General features: G+C 43.2%; 1 protein-coding gene across 1 annotated transcript; it reads right to left on the reverse strand.

The window, feature by feature from the left end:
* Positions 1-1,583: 1,583 nt before the first annotated feature.
* On the reverse strand, positions 1,584-6,007 carry LOC140220251 (uncharacterized). The gene is made up of 2 exons (XM_072290268.1): positions 5,948-6,007; positions 1,584-1,886 (listed from the first exon to the last, which is right to left on the reverse strand). Exons 1-2 carry the CDS (start codon positions 6,005-6,007, stop codon positions 1,584-1,586), a joined length of 363 nt encoding a protein of 120 aa, XP_072146369.1.
* Between the last annotated feature and the right edge of the window lie 13,456 nt (positions 6,008-19,463).

The raw sequence follows: 19,463 nt of genomic DNA on the forward strand, positions 1-19,463 counted from the left end.
TATCGATATTGATACCACTCAGTTTCGCTACTCAGATGATCCATACATCCTAGCAACACAAGCGGAGCAAGTGTGTTATGTGAAAGGTAGGAAGAAAGGTACTAAATGGTGCAGTGTCCTCAAAAAGAAACCTAGGACTCTGTTTGTCATGCCGGAAGTAGAGGACAGTGTTGGTGATACAAATGTGGACTTGGTTATCATAGGAGTGGAACAAATGAATGTTGAGGACCATTAGGAGGCTTTGACAAACTGGATTAGGCAAGATGTGCAAGGGTTATCTAGTGATGCATCTGTACTTTAAAAGGTGGTGCCTATGCCTGAACCGGATCATGCGGAAATACCAGAAGATGAAGATGATTTTGATGACGCCTACATTGGTGATGGAGTTGTTTCTCCAGTCAATATACCTGAAGAAGATGAAGATATTTTCTTTGTGTAATTTGGAGTTGCAAAGTTTACTTCGTGAGAGGAGGCGAGGGCGCAGCCGTCATCATGGCCGCATAGCCCCGGCCGTTGCGCCTCTAGATCCGTGCAGCCCCGGCCGCCGCGCCTCTAGATTCGTGTCGTGCTGCTTTGATCTGCTTCGGAATTGGGTGGCGGCGGGAGGTGCGGGGCCTATGGAAGGAAGGCAAGAGGTGTTGCTGTAAGGATAAGACTGGAATGCGCGGGCGGGCGGTGGTGCGGCTGCCGCGGCAGTGAACGAATAGGAGCTAGGGTTTCAAGGGGATCCGTTCGACTTTTGTTTCATGTGGATGCGATCTGATCCGTCAGATCGAGGATTCAATTGTCAGGAAGAGATGGGCCATAAAGGCAGCACGGACAAAAAAAAAAAGATGGTCCAAATCTATACTTTTAGACCCGTTAAATAAATACAACAGGTGTTATAATTACTAGGATCATGCCCGTGCGTTACTACGGGCAGCAAAACTATTATATTACAATACTTTGGAGAAGTTAATGAGATATCAGTAGTGTGAAAATATGAACGGACATTAAAAAGATATTTAATCAAGTACTTAGTTACATAATCTAAAAAGGTACAACACGATAAAATATTCTGAAGAGATGCCTCAATCCTCCATTAACAATGCTTGGGAGTTCCTTGACACTTCATATAATCGAAAGCCATATTCCACAAATATTCTTTTGCTTATATGGAGGAAACAGTGGAACTAAACACCCTTTGCATGCCGAGGGAAACATCATACATTACAACTTGATCCATTGTGTTGGCTCTCCAGCATCACACCTGGTCACAACTTGCAATAGGTTGCCTGAAATGCCTCTTATGAGGGGAACAAGTTTAAGGAATACCTCATTCTTTTGTTAAATTGAACCGGTGCAGATTGAAAAATCTGAATCTTCAAGAAAACCCATGAGAAACCATCTCCAGCTTGGTTCGTTACACCTATCATGTCTAATAGCTAAGAAGATAAATAAAATATCCACATAGAAAAAAGGCATTCTGCAGGTTTATACAAGAATAAAACTAACCAAGTTGCAGGGAAACGAAGCATGAACAACTGCTTGATTACTGCATTAAAGCTATACGAATAGCTCCCATCACGGTAGGCGGATACTCCTCAACTGGCTTTAGCAGCAATTAGGGACGACTGAGGTGTAATATCAGCAACCAAGGTCCCTCTGGTAACATGGTTAACAGGTTTTGCGTCATCTGCCCAGAAGCTTGAGGTTTTGATGTCATCTTCCAGCATCAGCTTGGAGTAGTCCTCATGGTTGTACACCACATTCTTCCTTCCCCCAAACTCTACAGGAAGTACCTCGGGATCAATGCACTTGTACAGGACCTTCACGCTCTCCTCATCCTTCAGGTACACGAAGTTCAGCTTCTCGATCGATCTTGGGTCAAGGAAATATTTGACAGCCTGAAAGGATGAAAGAATTTGGAATAATTAAGTTAGAATAGGAAAATAAAACAGGAAGAATTTTATGCTTCCTTTCTTAAAAGAAATGAAGAAAAGAATACAACCAGAATTTGGGCCCCATTCGGACTTTGCAAATAACACAGACATATTCAATTCTTTCTATATAGGAAGAAACTATTTGCTACTAAGTATTGATTCCAATCTTAATAAGAACTTGAATGCACTGAAGATTTTCCTTCCGGTTGAACTTGGTTGCATTGCACTGCTGGAGTGCCTCTTTGGCAAAAAAATAATCAAAACAGAGCTAATAATCAGCATGCCAAGGTCATTTGGCCCATCCCCTAACACATCATACATTGAGCTCTTCAAACAGAAGCATCAAGCTTTGACTTTTTTACTTCCAGATAATTCTCAAGATGAGTATTGATATGTAATTAAAGCCTACTGCTTACATGTTTGCAATGATCCTTTGGATTTAATAAATATGAATTTTAGCACTGGACTATGGGCAGAAGGAACAGTTCACAAACAAAAGGAAGAAAAAAGTATTGAACGTTTCATGTTTCTATCCATGCAGTTGTTGTCACTGTGCGCAGATGGATAATTTCCTCCACACTTCTTATCGTTAATGTCTTTTGTGGTTGGCAGATAATATCCATGAAGGCAAAGCAATCAAAGCACAAAAGGCATTTTTAGTCACCTACAAACACGATTACCCTTGAATTAGAACCAGATAATATGCACTCGAGCTGTTGAAAGTAATAGTTCCAAAACTAAATCTGAATCTAGGCATAAACAGATAAAGAAACAAACCCATTGCATCTGTATAATTGAGATAAATATCTAAGTACTATTTTTTGTACTTCAAATTGGCGTATATCAAAATATGTAAACTAACATGCTATATGACACTACTCTATAGATTCGGTCACATGAGTGTAGTATTTTCCAAAATCACCACAGCGACGTATGTATAAAGTAATTACTAGGATAAGGTCTGATAGTACTACCATTCACAAATGCGGACCGTGCGGGCGGTAAGGGCGGGTCTAGTGGTTACCGGCGAGATCATGGCGTGCTTCGTGGTAAAGCCTCCTCTCTTCCTTGGTGTGGCACCGCGAAGCACAAGCCACCACCAGAGGCACAGTAGATCTTCACGATAGGAGGGGCCGGTCGTTAGATCCGCGCGAGCTCCTTGCCGCGGCTTGGACTGCGAGTCGTGTCGTGCACCCATGGCGGCGTGGTGCGAGCAGAGGCACCCCCAACCCTTGACGGCGACGGCGTCGATGTTGCGATGGATCCTTCGATTCCTTGGACGGCGGCACAGTCGGAGTTCCTTGGACGGCGGCAAAACCCTGGACGGCGTCGAGATTGGCTGCCTTTAGATCTCGGGTGCTAGCTGCTGCCGATGGAGCGGAGTGAGGAAGGAGAGGCAGTAGCTATCGCTGAAGCCACGATCCCCGAGGCACCCCTTGCCAAGACTGCCCCCTTCGCGGGCATCCGGCTTCCAAATCCGACGCTGCTCCCTGCCCGCGCGCGGCTACGATGATGACGGCAGAGGCGGTGGGGGGAGGGGACGCAGCGGGGTGGATCCGATGGGGAGATGTGGTGGGGGAGGGGATGGGTGCCCGGAGTTGGTGAGGCATGGTGGCAGATGGGGGAGGCGTGGCCATGGGGAGGAGGCGAGGCGCGGACGGAGGGAGGAGTAGAGGCGGCGGCGATGCAGAGAGGGGTCGTCGGGAGGCGGTGCGGTGGTGACGCAGGGAGGGAAGCGGTGGTGGCGCGGCGGGGACGCAGGGAGGGGGAGCGGACGGGATGGAGCGGGAGTGGTGGCGGCGCACGGAGGGGGAGCGGACGGTGGAATGGAGCGAGCGGACGGGAGGGAGTGATTGCGAGCAATTTTCCCGTGCGGATGGGAGGGGGCGATGGATCCAACGCTTCCGCACGCGGAAGACGTGAAATGGAGGGCCAACGTCGCGCGGAGCAAGGGCCATCACGATGCGGTTGTTTGACAGACCGCATTTTTGTGTCCGTTTTGGTTTTTATATAGTAGAGATAGAGACTGAACTTAAGAATAAATACAATCAAATTCTCAAAATGTATATTATGAGAAAGTAAATGATTTCAAATGAAAAAACCATCAAAAATAAAGTTGTAGAAACCAACAAGATCTACAATCTCTCTATCCGACTTTGTTTGAACAATTCAAAATTTGAATTTCAAAATATGACAACTTCAAATAATATTTTGAGATAGTAAATGATTTCACATGAAAAAGTTGTAACCAAGAAAGTTGTAGAAATCAATGATATCTACAACTTTTATATTTGTGATTACTCCATCCGATAAAGTGGTAGTATATATTGTTCACAATTAGACAGATCTTTCATATTATCACATAACTATGTGAGATATCTATCAATTTGTGAACAATGTATACTACTACCTTGTTAAAATCATTTCTCAAAGTTGGACTAGAGTTAATAGAAACTATGTGAGAGATGTATCTATTTGTGAACAGTGTACACTCCAATTTTTGTGAAATCTTATGAAACTTTTATGTCAAGCTTGTAGACCCAAAATATGTTGTCATGTAAATTTTACAAATTTTCTGACCAAATTTAGATACTATTGTAATTATTATGTGGTAATTTGGAGATAGAAGTTTGAATTGTTCCTAAAATAAAATTGAATTTTTCATCTATCTCCAAGGCATGGGCTAGAATTGAACATACAAGTCTAAATGTAATTTTTTTGAATTTTTTAATCTTATTGGGGGTACACATATTCAACTTAGAATTACTTTCAATAAGCACATAGAAATTTATTTAAATGATAGAAAATACTAAATCTGTTAAAAAACTTCTTGAAACTCCTACATGACAACTTAGATGCTGTAGTTTCTACATGACAACTTAGATGCTGTATATTACATGTAAAAATGTAATTTAGGGGTATATAAAATAATTATTTTGCAAGTTACTTCACGAAGGTGTATTAATTGGTTAGTTAAAAAATAGAAAAATAATTTTTTTGCACAACAAGTGGCAATGTAAATCCACAAATGTCAACAACGAGGTAAAGGTAAGGTTGTGTCCAAGTTTGAGGTGCATATGAGTTCGAATATGTAAAGTGCTGCTTAAATCTCTAAGTTTGACTTGAGTTAGTAAAAACTATGTGAGAGATGTATCCATTTGGAGCAATGTATAGTATAAGTTTAATAAAATCTTGTAAAACTTTTATTACAAGCTTATACACCCAAAATATGTTGTCATGTCAACTTGTAGAATTTTCGGAGAAGTTTTAGGTATTATTACCATTATTTTATAATAAGATTGCAAGTAGAAGTTTGAATTATCCCTAACAAATATTTAAAATTTTCATCTATTTTCAAGATATGAGCTATAATAGAACAGAGACACTTAAAAATATATTTTTGATGTATCTTTTGGATATTATTTGAGATACATGAAGTTCAAATTGTAATTACTTCTAATAAAGTTGCAGAAATTCCTTGAAACCATTGAAAATAGTAAATGAGTTAGAAATTTGTCAAAACTTCTACAAGACAACCTATATATAGTCTATTATATTTAAAATATATATTGGTGTATATAAGATAATTATTTTTATGTGTTACTTCACAATAGTGCAATAAAATGAAAAAGAAAAAGAAAAATATGAAGGAAACGAGGCCCGTTTCAGCCCAAATAGCCTAATTATCTCTGGCCGTTCATTCCCGATCCAATGGCTCTGATCGTAGCTCCATAGTATAAAACCAACTCGCAACCTTAACTCCACAGCCTCCAGCCCCCCATGGCCGCCGGCCCCAAGCCCCCTCTCTCCCTCCTCCGGCTTGCCGCTACCGGCCCCTGCTCGCTCCCGCGGGCGCCAGGCACCTCGCGCAGCCACTCCGTGCTGGCCTCCACCTCAACCGCAGCCCCCTCCTCCTCACGCACCCACCTCCACCTCCACCTCCAGCCGCAACCCCCCTCCTCCTCTCCGCAGCCCCCTCCTCGCTCACTACCTCCTCCAGCCGTAGCCCCCTTCTCGCTCGCTACCTCAAGCCGCAGCCCCTCTCCTCGCTCGCCACCTCCAGCGGCCGCCTCCCCTCCCTCCATCTCCGGCCGGCGCCCCCTCCCCTCCCTCCGCCCCCCGCCACCGCAGGCCCGACGCCGCCGCTGTCAGATCCGGCATCTACCTGGCCGGATCTACGAGGGCTCCACCAGGAGTAGAAACAGCGGCCAGGGCGAGGTGAGAAATGGTGGGGACGGCTGACGGTGGCGTGGAGGAGGCGGTGCGGCAGTGGGTGGAGGCCGGCAGCGAGCGTCTCGTGCTGGATGGCGGGCTGGCCATGGAGCTCGAGGCCAACGGCGCCGACCTCAACGGCCCTTTATGGTTTTTGGATATTATTCTTGCAGGCCCTAATCATTTCACTACCTTTTCTCTTGATTAAATCTCAGTCAAACAGCATAATGCTTCTGGCACAAGCACTAATAAAATGCCAAATGCAAACCTGTAGGTGCAAAAGATTCAAGCGTTGACTCCAAATATTGGAGTTGTTTACAGGTACTTCCCTATGCTATTTGGACCTCTTGGTTGCTTTGCTTTCAAATCTTACTTTTATGGATGCTGATGAAAGTCGTACTCTATACATTTACCTCACATATTTGAACTTAATAATGTATGAGGTCACATATCATAATATGTCGACATGGCTGATCTAGGTTTCAATGTTATTAGCTTCTTAGCTGTCACATCTGCTTGACATTTTTCTCACTAATGGGATGATGTAAGAAAACTAGAATGGCACTATGATTACATGAAGAGAATTACATGTTGAAACTAACGATATGTGTATTACTGACCATTCACCCATGATCGTGAACTCTCACTATTTTTTGTTACATTCCCATGTGCTTACCTTGTATTATTTTTCAGCGGGATGGGTCCAGATTTCCGCTTTCTAGTGAGGAAAAGCCGGAAGCAAGCACAGCAGTATTATCGATTGTATAAGGTATTTGTGACTGTTCGTTTGGTGCATATCTTTCCATTTAAATATGTTTGCACAAAAGCATCCTTATGAAAGTGATATTCAAATGTCTACTTGGTGGTTCTGTTCAAACAGGCTACCGTTAGTGATGTGCATCATGTCTGTTTTTTCTGTCCAAAATAGCATTTGGCAAGTAAATGTCGTTGAATCTGTAGGTCAAGTGACAACTGACAACACATATGTAAATATGAAAATCTCATATGGGCCATAAAGTTTCCAAAAATTTTAAATCATTGTTTCTATATCGAGTTGGTGAGGCCCACTGATTAAAGGACTGTAAGTTGCAACTGGCAATAATTTCTTTTTCCAAATAGCCCATTCTTGCGGTCCTTGTCAATTCTTCGCAGTTAGCTTACTTTTGCTGATTCTGCTGAGCTTTTACGTTAGTTTTGTTTTAAATGGAGAGCCACCTGAAATGAAGAAAAAGGAGCTTGCAAAAAAGGTATGCAGGAACTTTTTTCTTTGCTCATTTTCACCCATCAATATTAAATCTCGACACATGCTTTTCCAATCAAGATCAGGGTGGGAGGTGTGCTTGTGCACCCCAACCACCCCATTTCAAGTTCTTTCAACTCAATTTTGGGTGCCTATTTTCTTAAAGAAAAACCACCTAGTTCATTCTAGGTCGGACCTCGTTTTTACATGCTTTTCCAATGTTTGTGTAGGTCCTTAAAGAGGAATGATGCCACCAAAGATCTTAATAGAGCTATGGAGGTCAGTTGCTCCTCAACATAGTTTTAGAGCTTCCTTACTGGCTATGCCTACCTTTTTCATTGCTTTTGCTGGATTTCTGAAGTGGCACTTGAATTGATCGGAGATGAGGATTCAATTGAAAATTTTAGCAAAAGGACTGTTTAACGTAATGATCTTACTGTTTGAAGAAATAGGCAATAAAGAATTCACTAGTAGAGAATTGGCTTTCGATGCGCCCCCTTTTGTCCCGGTTTAAAGTTGACCCGGGACAAAAGGTTTACCAACTGGGACTAAAGCTTGGTCACTGGTGGGGGGCTCACCAACCGGGACCTTTTATCCCGGTTGCAAAGGCTAGTGGGAAAAAAGACCCTGAGAGGCCTTTTATCCCGGTTTGTAATACCAACCGGGATAAAAGGGGGTCATTTATCCCGGTTGGTGTTTCAAACCGGGATAAAAGGGTTCCCAACGAGGTGACTGAAAGAGGACTAAATCCCTCGAACCCTTTTATCCCAGTTTGTAATACCAACCGGGATAAAAGGGGGTCTTTTATCCCGGTTGGTGTTTCCAACCGGGATAAAAGGGTCCCCACGAGTTAATACAAAAGGATAGCATCCCCTATATAGTCAGATGCGGTGTGTAGGTGGGATGGCAAGGAAGCTACGCACGAGGCTGGAGGTTGTGGGTTTGAATCGCGCTGTGACCCGGGATAAAAGATCCCCTTTTGTCCCAGTTGGTTTATCCCGGATGGATTTTCGGGAGATTTGCACCCTACCAACCGGGACTAAAGGCCAATTCTCTACTAGTGATTTGTTCGAAGAGTGTCCTTGAATTTATATAAGATAAAGCAGCCTTCTATTCTCGTATGAATATGTTATATGGAGTTTTCTGATCAGGAAAACGGTTTAAGCCTTCTAAACAGTTTGAGGAGTGTTAGCAAGATTTTTTATTAAATAGTGGAGTTATTCTGAGGATGTACTGTAATTTTTGCCTTCCACCGCTGCACGGGGAAGATCCAGTGGAAGGTGCTCAACCTCGGCCACCTCGCTTGGCACGTCATCCCGGTCATGCTGTGCCCGGACCAGTATTTTTTTCTGAAGGAATGGTACTACACGGATGCCTGCGACTGATGGGATCTTCTCTCTGAGCTTCTGAGCTAGCGCCACTCGAACAATCTTCACACCTGTCTATCTAGTTGTCTTCTGAATACCTACTATAACTCATCCTCTCTCTTGCCTAGCACATTAGTTGAGTAATAATCACTGTCGTTCTTACCTGCCTGTACTATAAATCAAATCTGGATACAAAACATCTATACTGGTTACCTCCACAACCAATCTATCTGTCAAACCAGTGTTGTGGACTTTTAGCTGCCTTATGCATTATCCCAGCTTGTACATGGCTATGGTGCCCTTATGAATTAGCGTAAAACACATGTTATGCAGCACCATCATGCTATTATTGTTTTCTATTATGAGAGTCATCATGGGTAAAGACTAGGTATGCTAGATTTTAAAGACTAGGTATGCTAGATTTAATTTTCCTTGAGTTGTCAGTTATTTTTAGCATATTGAAACTTAATTTTGTTCTCTTTAATAGGTTATCTATTGCTTGGATGGAGCGAGAATTGGCATACAGTATGAGACATTCTTTGCTGGTGAAATTCTGTACAAATATTAAGAATTCTATTTTGCAGGTGAGCCTTATGAAATATTTCATTGTGTTTTGGAAAGCAAGTCATTCCTGAAAAGTATTTCCCTAATGTAGAGATAAGATTTCTATTTTGCCATGTAATTATGTTGCTTTCAAATTATTGTAATCATGCATCTTCATTCTGCTATTTTAGCCCCATTTATTTGTTGGCAGGACTGTGGTGGATTATTTTGCTGAGAGCTTACTGCAAGATTACAGGGGACAATGATTTGCTAGAAAGAGTAGATGTGTAGGACTAGTATGCAAACCCATAAGTATCCTGCTATATTGAAGTGAAAATAACAATTTGTGCTTTGTAATTGTTAAGTCAACCATTACAGGAAACCATACCTGTTACACAGCTTGTCAGAGAAACTGCTGCTGTTATGCAGGAGTTCACACAGTCTAGGTATGTTAAACTATGAACTAGCTATGTGGATGAATGGACAAGAGTTACTTTCATATGTCGAATATTCTATTTTATCATGAATGGTGTGCGTGAATGATGTATTGATTTAATTAATGGTATATATATGTGGCATTAATTTCTGTTTTGGATCCTCTGTTGCATTAAATATTAAGCATATGATGATGAAATATTTTCTGTTGCGATATCCGTTAAGCGTATAACCACGATTTGTATTGTGTTACAATACCCTGTACACATATAACCACGACATATTTCGTTGCAATATGGTTGAAGCATATAATGACGACACGTACCTCGTTGCGATACCTTGTAAGCATATTACGACGATTTCTTGTCGTTGCGATATCCGTTGAGCATATAGCAACGACCCATATTTTGTTGGTATATGGTTGATCCATATAGCCACGACTAGTATTTTGTTGAGATAACCTGTTACCATATTGCAACAGCATAAGTCTCGTATTGCAACAACATTCTTGCGTTGTGTAGACGCTTGTTTGCAACAACGCAATGTCGTTGCAATAGCCACTATAGCAACGACGCCTACCATTGCAATAGCCACTATTGCAACGACAATGGGCGTTGTAATATCCGCTTATTGCGATGACACACGTCGTTGCAATAACTCATCCTTATTGCGACGGCTGCCTGTGTCGTTGTAATAGCACATTGCAACGCCATTTTACACGACGACATGATTTTTAGCGCCACGACACGAAATCGTTGCAATAGACCCCTATTGCAACGAAATGACCCCTATTACAATGATTTCGTGCCGTTGCGCTAGTGACAAAACCTTGTATTGCATTAAACCTTGAAGGCCACAGAGTTTCTTCCAATTCAAGAGCTAACAGAGTGGTAGGTGCTATCATGTACCTATGCTGCGCCCTTGGCTGCACTCATGCATGAGGAGGAGGGAGTGGGTTCTGCTCTTCGGGATGATAATTGTGCTACTGCATCTCATTCAATCTGGCTAGGATCTCTTGTAGAGACTGCCATAGCTAAGCCTCGGACAAGGGCTGCGATGGTTCCTCTACCTCATATTGCATTGCTTCAGCCAGTTGCTTCTTCTTGTGATCGATTTGATTCTGTAGCGTTCTGTATCTCTGCCCTGCCTGCCTCAACTCTTCTGGTTCGGCAGTGCCAGATGTTGTTACACCTTTTCCCTTTTATTGCCTCGTACGCACCTGCGAAGTTGACGGGTTAGCTACTGCGGCTTGCTGCGCTCTGCTTGCTGCGTTGGCCACTGTGGCTTCAATTCGCCTTAGCGCCGCAATATCTTCTGCTACAACCCCTAGGCCCTCCAGGCCTACTTCCAGATCACCATCGGCAGTGTGCTCAATTTCAACATCATCTTCTTCTATTCCCTCCGCGTTTGGGTGACTAACGATGGCCCCTTCGATTACAGGTCCCGTCGACGCCTTCTTCTTTGCTAGGGCCATGTGGTCGTGAGCCTACCATGAGGTGCGCGCCAAAACTGTTGGTGGAGGACAGCCCCGAAGTGGACTCCGTCACAACAGTCAAAAAGTCTCGCTCCGAAGGGATAAGGACCCCCCCTTTGACAAAGCCAGTCGAGTGAGTATCTATCCTAACCGTCTTCTAATGGACCAAAATAAATGCGAACTGCGAACTATAAAAACAGTAAAGAGTAATAAATGCAAAGTACAATTACAATTTAATGTTACCTGACGGCTAGATTCCAAGAATATTCCAGGGTACAACGGGAAATACGACCTTCGTACGGACTCCTCCAACTGGGACCTCGTACGGCCTCCTCACCCCGCGTGGTCTTTTGACGTACACAGGGCTTCGGAGCTGGAAGCACCTTTCGCCGAGCCAATCTGTTTTCCCTCCGACTACAAGTCACGGTGAGGACGAGTCGAACGTCGATCCTCCCTGGAGCCCCGAAGGCTGGCCCGCCATTGTTTTGCTTTGAAGGAGCCTTCGCATGCCTAAGGGCCCTTCTTCTTCCCTGCATTTAGATTTCTCCACAGAGCAAACAAGCTGTTATGGTTAATGTCGAAAGGACTTCTCCCTCCAAAGGGGATTCCGAAAGTGGTTTCGCCAACAGGGAGGTCTACAATCGATTGGATCAGCCCTCAATACGAAATCATTGTACAAGTCGTGATCTACAATAACTCCTCAATTCTACTTGAATCAGGGGTAAACCGGCCAGACATCTTTGCAACCGGTCAGGCCGGTTCGTATTGCAAGACCGGCTAAGGACTCAGACCGGTTAGACCACTTTGACAAACGAGTCTAACTGGTTGGCCTCATCAGATTGGCTTGGTTCCAATTTTGGCCACAAACATATTGTACTCAGTGATGCCAGTGGTTGGGCACGGCCAGTTGGAGAAGAGTAATGGATTGTTTGTCTGTTTTGCCAAAGAAAACTCCTAGTAATGGATTGTTGTCTGTTTTGCTACAGAAAACTCCAACTGAAGAAAAGCACACATCAGTGCAAGCAGTGGGCGCTATGTCCTGATCACCTTATGTGCCGAACTGCCAATCATACGGAAATAATTCATTAATTCCAAGAATGGAGCATGAAAAGCTCTGATGGATGTCACTTGTTAGGCATGAGCAATGCTCTTCAGGATTCAATTTCAGATGTCTACTCTCTTGTCTTGTTGGCCGTTGGAATTCTTCTCTCTGTATGTGGTCAGTACTCAGTACTGTTATCTCCTAAATTTTGCCGCCATTATGAAAACTTGTTCACTTACACGGTTCAACATTAACATGCATCATGCATGGCTCTGAATTTGGTTTGCTTGAGTGAAATCGACAAAGAAGTTGGCATTCATCAGGAGAAGTGGCAGACTGAGTTTCATATCGACGGGATGACAGTTCATGCTATCTCTTTTTCTTGGAACCTTAGCTTTTCGTCTGATGGTGAATGAGAAATCAAAGTATTGTTAGGCATAAATACCATTTGTTGAATCATGGCGCCGAGGCGAGTTGCTTGACCTGTATCAAGCAACCACAACTGCGGTGGTATTCAGGTGGTGGTAAACTCTTCTTTGAGGGTTCTGAATCTAAGGATTTCTTGGGACTTGGGAGACATCGAAGCGATGCAGTCTGTTATGTATGTTATCCAGAAGAGAATGTTAGTATTGGTACAATTGACGAAGTGGCCTACGCTTTAGGCCGTCAAGGGATTCCTTACGGAAGCAGCGAAGACTCGGTGCATAAGAGCAGAATGAGAACAAAACTGAATATTCAGAGGGAAAAATGTTTTGTAAGTTGCCCAAAATCCCTTGGTCCCACTTTCAATATAAGGCAATGAGCGACAGAGAGGATCTATGGCTGCTACATAACTTGGCCCTCATTCTAGTGCACAGAACATGTTGTGTTTGTGCATCAAGGCTTCACTCGGAGTGAATTTCATCAGTTGCTCCACTTGGAATTACTACTTCACAAGGGTGGAGCTGTGAGTTTCGTATGGCACAGACGATTGAAGCATTGCACTACTCCTTTCTCAGGGAACCGTACGTGGGACTTCCGCAGCATACGACTCCGTCCCGAGCTTGTCGTCGGCCCTTGTCATTAGACCACTATGCTTGTATTTTCCGCCTTGACTCTCAAATCTTTTGCTTCTCGGGTGGTGGCGAACAATGCAGCTTGTGTTGCGGGAGATGCCCGCACGTCGGGTTCTGCCTGCTTCCTGCCAGAACAAGGCTAGCTGGACTTGTGGTAGGTGACTCAGACCATAAAAAACCCTATTCTCGATCTGATGGTGGACTTGAGGTAGGCATCGAAGATATCCAAACGTGCTTTGGGATCCGGATGTTCATTGTTTCGGTTAGAGAAGTTTGACTCCTGACAAAACTAAAAACCTCCAATATATTAGTTCTTTCTTTTCTAATTCTTTTGTTTTGGTTAACTTTTAATAAGTTTATTTTTAATCTTTTAGTGGAGATGCACACTTTCCTGTTTATATAAAAGAAAATGATGGCCAACATGGACTGACTCTCCATTGGAATTTGGAGAGGACTTCCACTTGTGGCTGTACCTGTTCAAGATACTTTTTGATGGAGCGTGCATTGACAAAATTTCCTTTTGAACCAGCCTCTTACTCTAATCCAAACATAGCATACGACTCGTGTGGTAAAGAAGCCAACTCTTACTGCAGTAGATTTTACTGCGTGTTTGATACTGGAATTCGATTGTCTTCCTTCTTCCAGAATTTATCCAATATGTCCCCCAAAACCAGCTGGTGCATGCCCGATACTTTCAATTGTCTTGTATGATCTGAATTCTAGACCAGTTAGTAATAATTCGGCCCTCAATATAGCCCCTTGGTCACGTGCATTCTTCTTCTGCGGCTTCCTGCCGGCCAGTTTCCTTGCCCCGACAATGCCTTAGATTTCATCATGAGGAGATGCTGAGTTTACGTACCAAGAACAACTTGACCTCGACCTCTCCATGAACGTACTCCTAGTAGCTGCAAATCGAGTCATCTTGACTCGATTAGTCCTTCTTTTGGCACCAATTAAAGCACTGAACTCAAGATCAGGCCTCTTGTTAATCGTGATTCTTAAGTTTAATTTAACGTTATCGGTGTGGGCACTGTCGACTGATGCTGTGCGCGTGAAGCAACTTGGCAAATTGATCTGCCTGTCAACTTAACCAAGCATCTCAGTTTACTGATGCCGATATCTCGATGACTTCAGAAGCACCTTAATGTTTCTTGCCCCGACTTCGGTAAATGGTTTTAGGATGAAATAATTAAGGATTGTTAAGATAAATCAGTAGCATCCTAATCTATTTGTAATTAGTGAAGATTCTGGTAAGGGACTAGGTCAAGCCTATGTGGTTTGTAAAGCTGCGAGCCCACTATCAATGACTAATATTGTGCACGTTGAGCAATTTGGACAAAATAATTCTGCTGGTCAACTTAACCGATGAACTGCACTCACGATGAATAAAGGTTCACTCATCTAGTGGAACATATAGTTAACTCTAACTTTGGGATTCACTCATCACCTCATTAAAGGTTTTGCTCGAGGCATTGACATGGCCTATAATTATATAGAGAGTAAAGGGCATGGCCGGTCCTTAAACTTGCCAGGCTGTATCACTTAGGTCCCCGTACTCTCAAAATGTATATCTAGCTCCCTAAACTTAGGCTCGGGTGTCACCTAGGTCCCTGTACTCTCATAATACATATTTTACTTCCTAAACTTTGCTTTGGGTATCATATAGGTCCATAAACCTTTGAAATGCAATGTCATCCCACTAATAGAACATGATAAGATCACATTTTATGCTTTCAAGCAAGCTATTACTTTAATTAGCACATTTTTGACTTGTTTTATTCCCCTTCAGCTTCTCCTAATATTCATCCAATAACTTATTTTATAAACCCCCGATTTTAGTTTAGTAAGTGCAACTAAGAGTTATTCAAATTTGGACAATCTTTCAAGAATAATAGAGCACACATGTCATACACACTAGCAAGTTAAGATATTGCCTCTAAAGTAAAAGATTATCAATCTTTCTAGATTTAGCACATCAATATTCTCCACACATGTTAAGCTGAAATTCACTTTATTTGGGTATCATTAAATTGTATCTATGTAAAAACAAGTTTCATCAATTTAATTGAGATGATAATACTTTTAGAGAGTATATAGACCTAGATGACAACCAATGTCAAGTTTAGGTGGCTGGATCTGCATTCTGAGAGTATAGGGACTTAAATGACACCCACGCCCCAAGTTTAGTGAGCCAAACACTAGTAGAAAACTAACTTTCGATGCGTCTCCTTTTGTCCCGGTTTAAAGTTGGCCTGAGACAAAAGGAGGTGCGCCACGGTAGGAAAAAATGGAGGGGAGATTTACTCCCGGGTCGTATTTGCAACCGGGATTAGAGGCTCCCCTTTAGTCCCGGTTGCAACGGCTAGTTCTGGGGCGTCGGTGGGCGTCGGTGGGGTGACCCTTTTCTCCCGGTTGGAGGCTCCAACCGGGACAAAAGGGTGGCCCTTTTGTCCCGGTTGGTAACACCAACAGGGACAAATAGTTTACTCCCGGTTGGTAATTCCAACCGGGACAAAAGGGCCACCCTTTTGTCCTGGTTGGAGCCTCTAACCAGGAGTAAACTTTCAACCGGGACAAAAGGTGTTCCTTTTTTATCTCGGTTGGAGTTTTTAATCGGGATAAAAACTCATCCCCATTATATACCAAGACAGAGGCCTTTCTTCCTCCTCCAGCCCGAGCCAGTCCACCACATAGACAGAGAGCTGAGCTTCACCACTCTCCGGTGGTGCCGAATCAAGGGAGGTGCTGCTTGAATTTTTTTCCCTCATTTTCGTGGTAATTTCACTCAGCCAACACAAGTGTTGTGAATGTTTGCTACTTCATCCTCTTGTTACACTTTGATTTATGCTTTGGAGATGGAAAGTTTATTTGCTAGAATGTGATGAAGTAGAAAATGGAGAGGTATTTTGAGCTAGAATGTGAGGGAGATTGATGTGTCATATATAGTTTGTATTCTTGTAGTGGGTTAAGAATGATGCTACTTTGTCTAGATGGTTTATCTTATCAAATTCAATATGATTTTTCAAATCCATACTTGTTGAACTTGCATACCCTGTTCATCTTTGCAAGGATGTTCTCCGCCGAGCAGCAACGTCTGTCAAGAAGGAGGTTCGATTTTACGAGAAAGAGTGGATACGAACATCGTGACCATGTCCCCTTTTCCGTAAAATCGAACCTCTTTCATGACAAAGTGCGGTGCCGCCCAGTTGAGGACATGCTCGCGAGATGATTACGGTCTTCAAGTTCAACAACTTCTGCAGTGCTAAGGTAAGAATTTTTGTACATAGATGGCTTCTGCTACTGGAGGAAGTGGCGATGGTGGAGGCGATCGTCGTTCCTCTTCCGGCAAGGGGAAAATCATAGTTGACTCTCAGTATAAGCCGAAGAAAATGAGCTCGTTGGAAAAAGCAATGCTTCATTATTTGCAGAAACGTCATGAAGAAGCTGTTGCCGCGGGTAAGGAACCTCCTTTTGGTGGTCGTTATGCTCCACCCTCAGTCCCGGGTGTTTCATGTCCACTTAGTACTACCGTTTCAGGCGGCACAAATAAACCACAGGATGAGGCTTGGTCAGCGGAACCTTCATCTTCACCGCCCAAGGATGCTTAAAGTCCTCCTAGATAATAACCAGTGGATGGCTTGTTGTATTGTATCATGTTGTCTAGATCTTTAATTTAAATATGTGTATTTGTATCTATATCTAAACTTTCAGCATTATTTGCACTACAACGTTTGACATGCTTTCAATCGTGAATCCATTTTCAAGTGTAATCAATTGTCACGCGTAATCCATTTTCAAGTGTAATCAATTTTCATGTGTAATCTATTTTCAAGTGTAATCAATTTTCACGCGTAATCCATTGTCAAGTGTAATCCATTTTCATGCGTAATACGATGCAGATGGACCAGCAATGGATGTATAATGCAGACAGGCGGAGCAAGGTGTTTATTGATGGCTTGCATTATTTTCTCGAAGTGGCCAAAGCGAACAAGCCAGAGAATGGGTTCATATGTTGTCCATGCTTCCAATGCAATAACAAGAAAGACTATTCAAAGGATTCCTGGGGGACTATTCACAGCCACTTGTTTAGATACGGTTTCATACCTAACTATTTGGTTTGGACCAAGCATGGTGAACGAGGAGTTGTAATGGAAGACGGTGAGGAGGAGGAAGATGACAGTATTCCGGACTGGGTTGCAGGCCAAGCTTTTGCAGATATTACAATGGGCGAGGCTGATGAAGATGAGTTTGCAGAAAATGGCCCTACTGATGACCTTGGTCAGGTGCTATGAGATGCACACAGAGGTTGTGAAACTGAGAAAGAAGCAGCAAAGTTGCAGCGTATGATAGATGATCACCAAAAATTGTTGTACCTAGATTGCCAGCAGGGCCATAAAAAATTAGGTACGACACTAGAATTTGTGCAATGGAAGGCAAAAAATGGTGTGTCCGATTAGGCATTTCAGGGGATGTTGAACATTGTCAAGAAGATTCTTCCTAAGAATAATGAATTACCGTCCACAACATATGAAGCTAAATAGATTATTTGCCCTCTCGGATTGGATGTTCAGAAGATACACGCATGCCCTAATAACTGTATCCTCTATCGTGGTGATGAATACGAGAAATTGGATGCTTGTCCCATCTACGAAGCGCTGTGGTATAAGATCACGCGAGATGATCCTGGTGATGTCGAGGGGCAGTCTCCCAAGAAGAGAGTTCCTGTGAAGGTGATGTGGTATTTCCCTATAATACCATGCTTGAAGCGCTTGTTCAGGAACAAGGCGAATGCTAAGTTGATGCGATGGCACAAAGAAGAACGTATGGAAGATGAGATGCTGAGACACCCTGCAGATGGGGCCCAGTGGAGATCAATTGATAGAGCATTCCTGGACTTTGAAAGTGAAGCAAGGAACATAAGGTTTGGTTTAAGTACTGATGGATTCAATCCATTCGGTGAGTTGAGTAGTGGCCATAGTACTTGGCCTGTGACCCTATGTATGTTCAACCTTCCTCCTTGGCTGTGCATGAAGCGGAAGTTCAGTATGATGCCGGCGCTTATCCAAGGCCCAAAATAACCCGGCAACGACATTGACGTGTACCTAAGATCGTTGGTTGATGACCTTTTACAGCTCTGGAATGAAGAAGGTGTACGTGTGTGGGATGAGGATAGACAAGAGATCTTTAATCTACGAGCATTGTTGCTCGTAACCATCAATGATTGGCCTGCACTGAGTAACCTTTCGGGACAGACAAATAAGGGATATCGGGCCTGCACCCACTGTTTAGATGACACAGACAGCATGTATTTGAAGCACTGTAATAAGGTCGTCTATATGGGTCATCGTCGATTTCTCCCTGCTCACCACCAGCTGAGAAAGAGCAAGATGCATTTCAAAGGGGCGCCAGACCATCGTAAAAAACCTGCACACTGTAATGAAAAGCGTGCCTTCGAGATGATAAAGGATGTAAATGTAGCCTTTGGAAAGGGCCATGGTAGCCAACCTGTTCCGAATGACGATAACGGACATGCACCCATGTGGAAGAAAAAGTCAATATTTTGGGAGCTACCTTATTGGGAAATCCTAGAGGTTCGCAACACAATAGACGTGATGCACCTGACGAAGAATTTTTGCGTGAACGTGCTAGGCTTCATGGGTGTTTATGGGACCTCAAAAGATACATTGGAAGCACGATAGGACCTGAAAGCCATGGGGCAACGAGATGACCTACATCCGAAAAAGAGAGATAATGGATAGCACTACTTACGTCCTGCCAGTTACACTCTCAGCAAGGAAGAGAAGGATGCCATGTTTGAATGCTTGAATAGATGAAGGTCCCATCTGGGTACTCCTTGAATATAAAGGGAATAATAAATATGAAACAAAAAAAGTTTACAAATCTCAAGGCCCATGACTGCCACATGTTGATGACCCAGTTGCTTCCGGTTTCACTGAGGGGTGTTCTACCAGAAAATGTCCGGTTGCCGCTCGTAAAGCTATGAGCGTTTCTCAATGCGATTTCGCAGAGGGCAATCGATCCCTCCAAGCTACAGAACGATGTAGTGCAATGTCTTGTCAGTTTTGAGTTGTTATTTCCACCATCGTTCTTCAATATTATAACGCACTTACTGGTTCACCTAGTAAGAGAGATTGGTATTCTCGGACCCTTAT

This window comes from Setaria viridis, chromosome 8, assembly GCF_005286985.2.
Source record: "Setaria viridis chromosome 8, Setaria_viridis_v4.0, whole genome shotgun sequence".
In the NCBI taxonomy this organism is placed as follows: Eukaryota; Viridiplantae; Streptophyta; class Magnoliopsida; order Poales; family Poaceae; genus Setaria; species Setaria viridis.

Bases quoted from the DNA above. Each gene is read 5' to 3' on its own strand.
- LOC140220251 (XM_072290268.1), bottom strand. From the start codon at position 6,007: ATGGAGGGAGGGGAGGCGGCCGCTGGAGGTGGCGAGCGAGGAGAGGGG. The intron at 1,887-5,947 runs GTAGCGAGCGAG...TCATCCTTTCAG, and splicing joins GAGAGGGGCTGCGGCTTGAG to GCTGTCAAATATTTCCTTGA.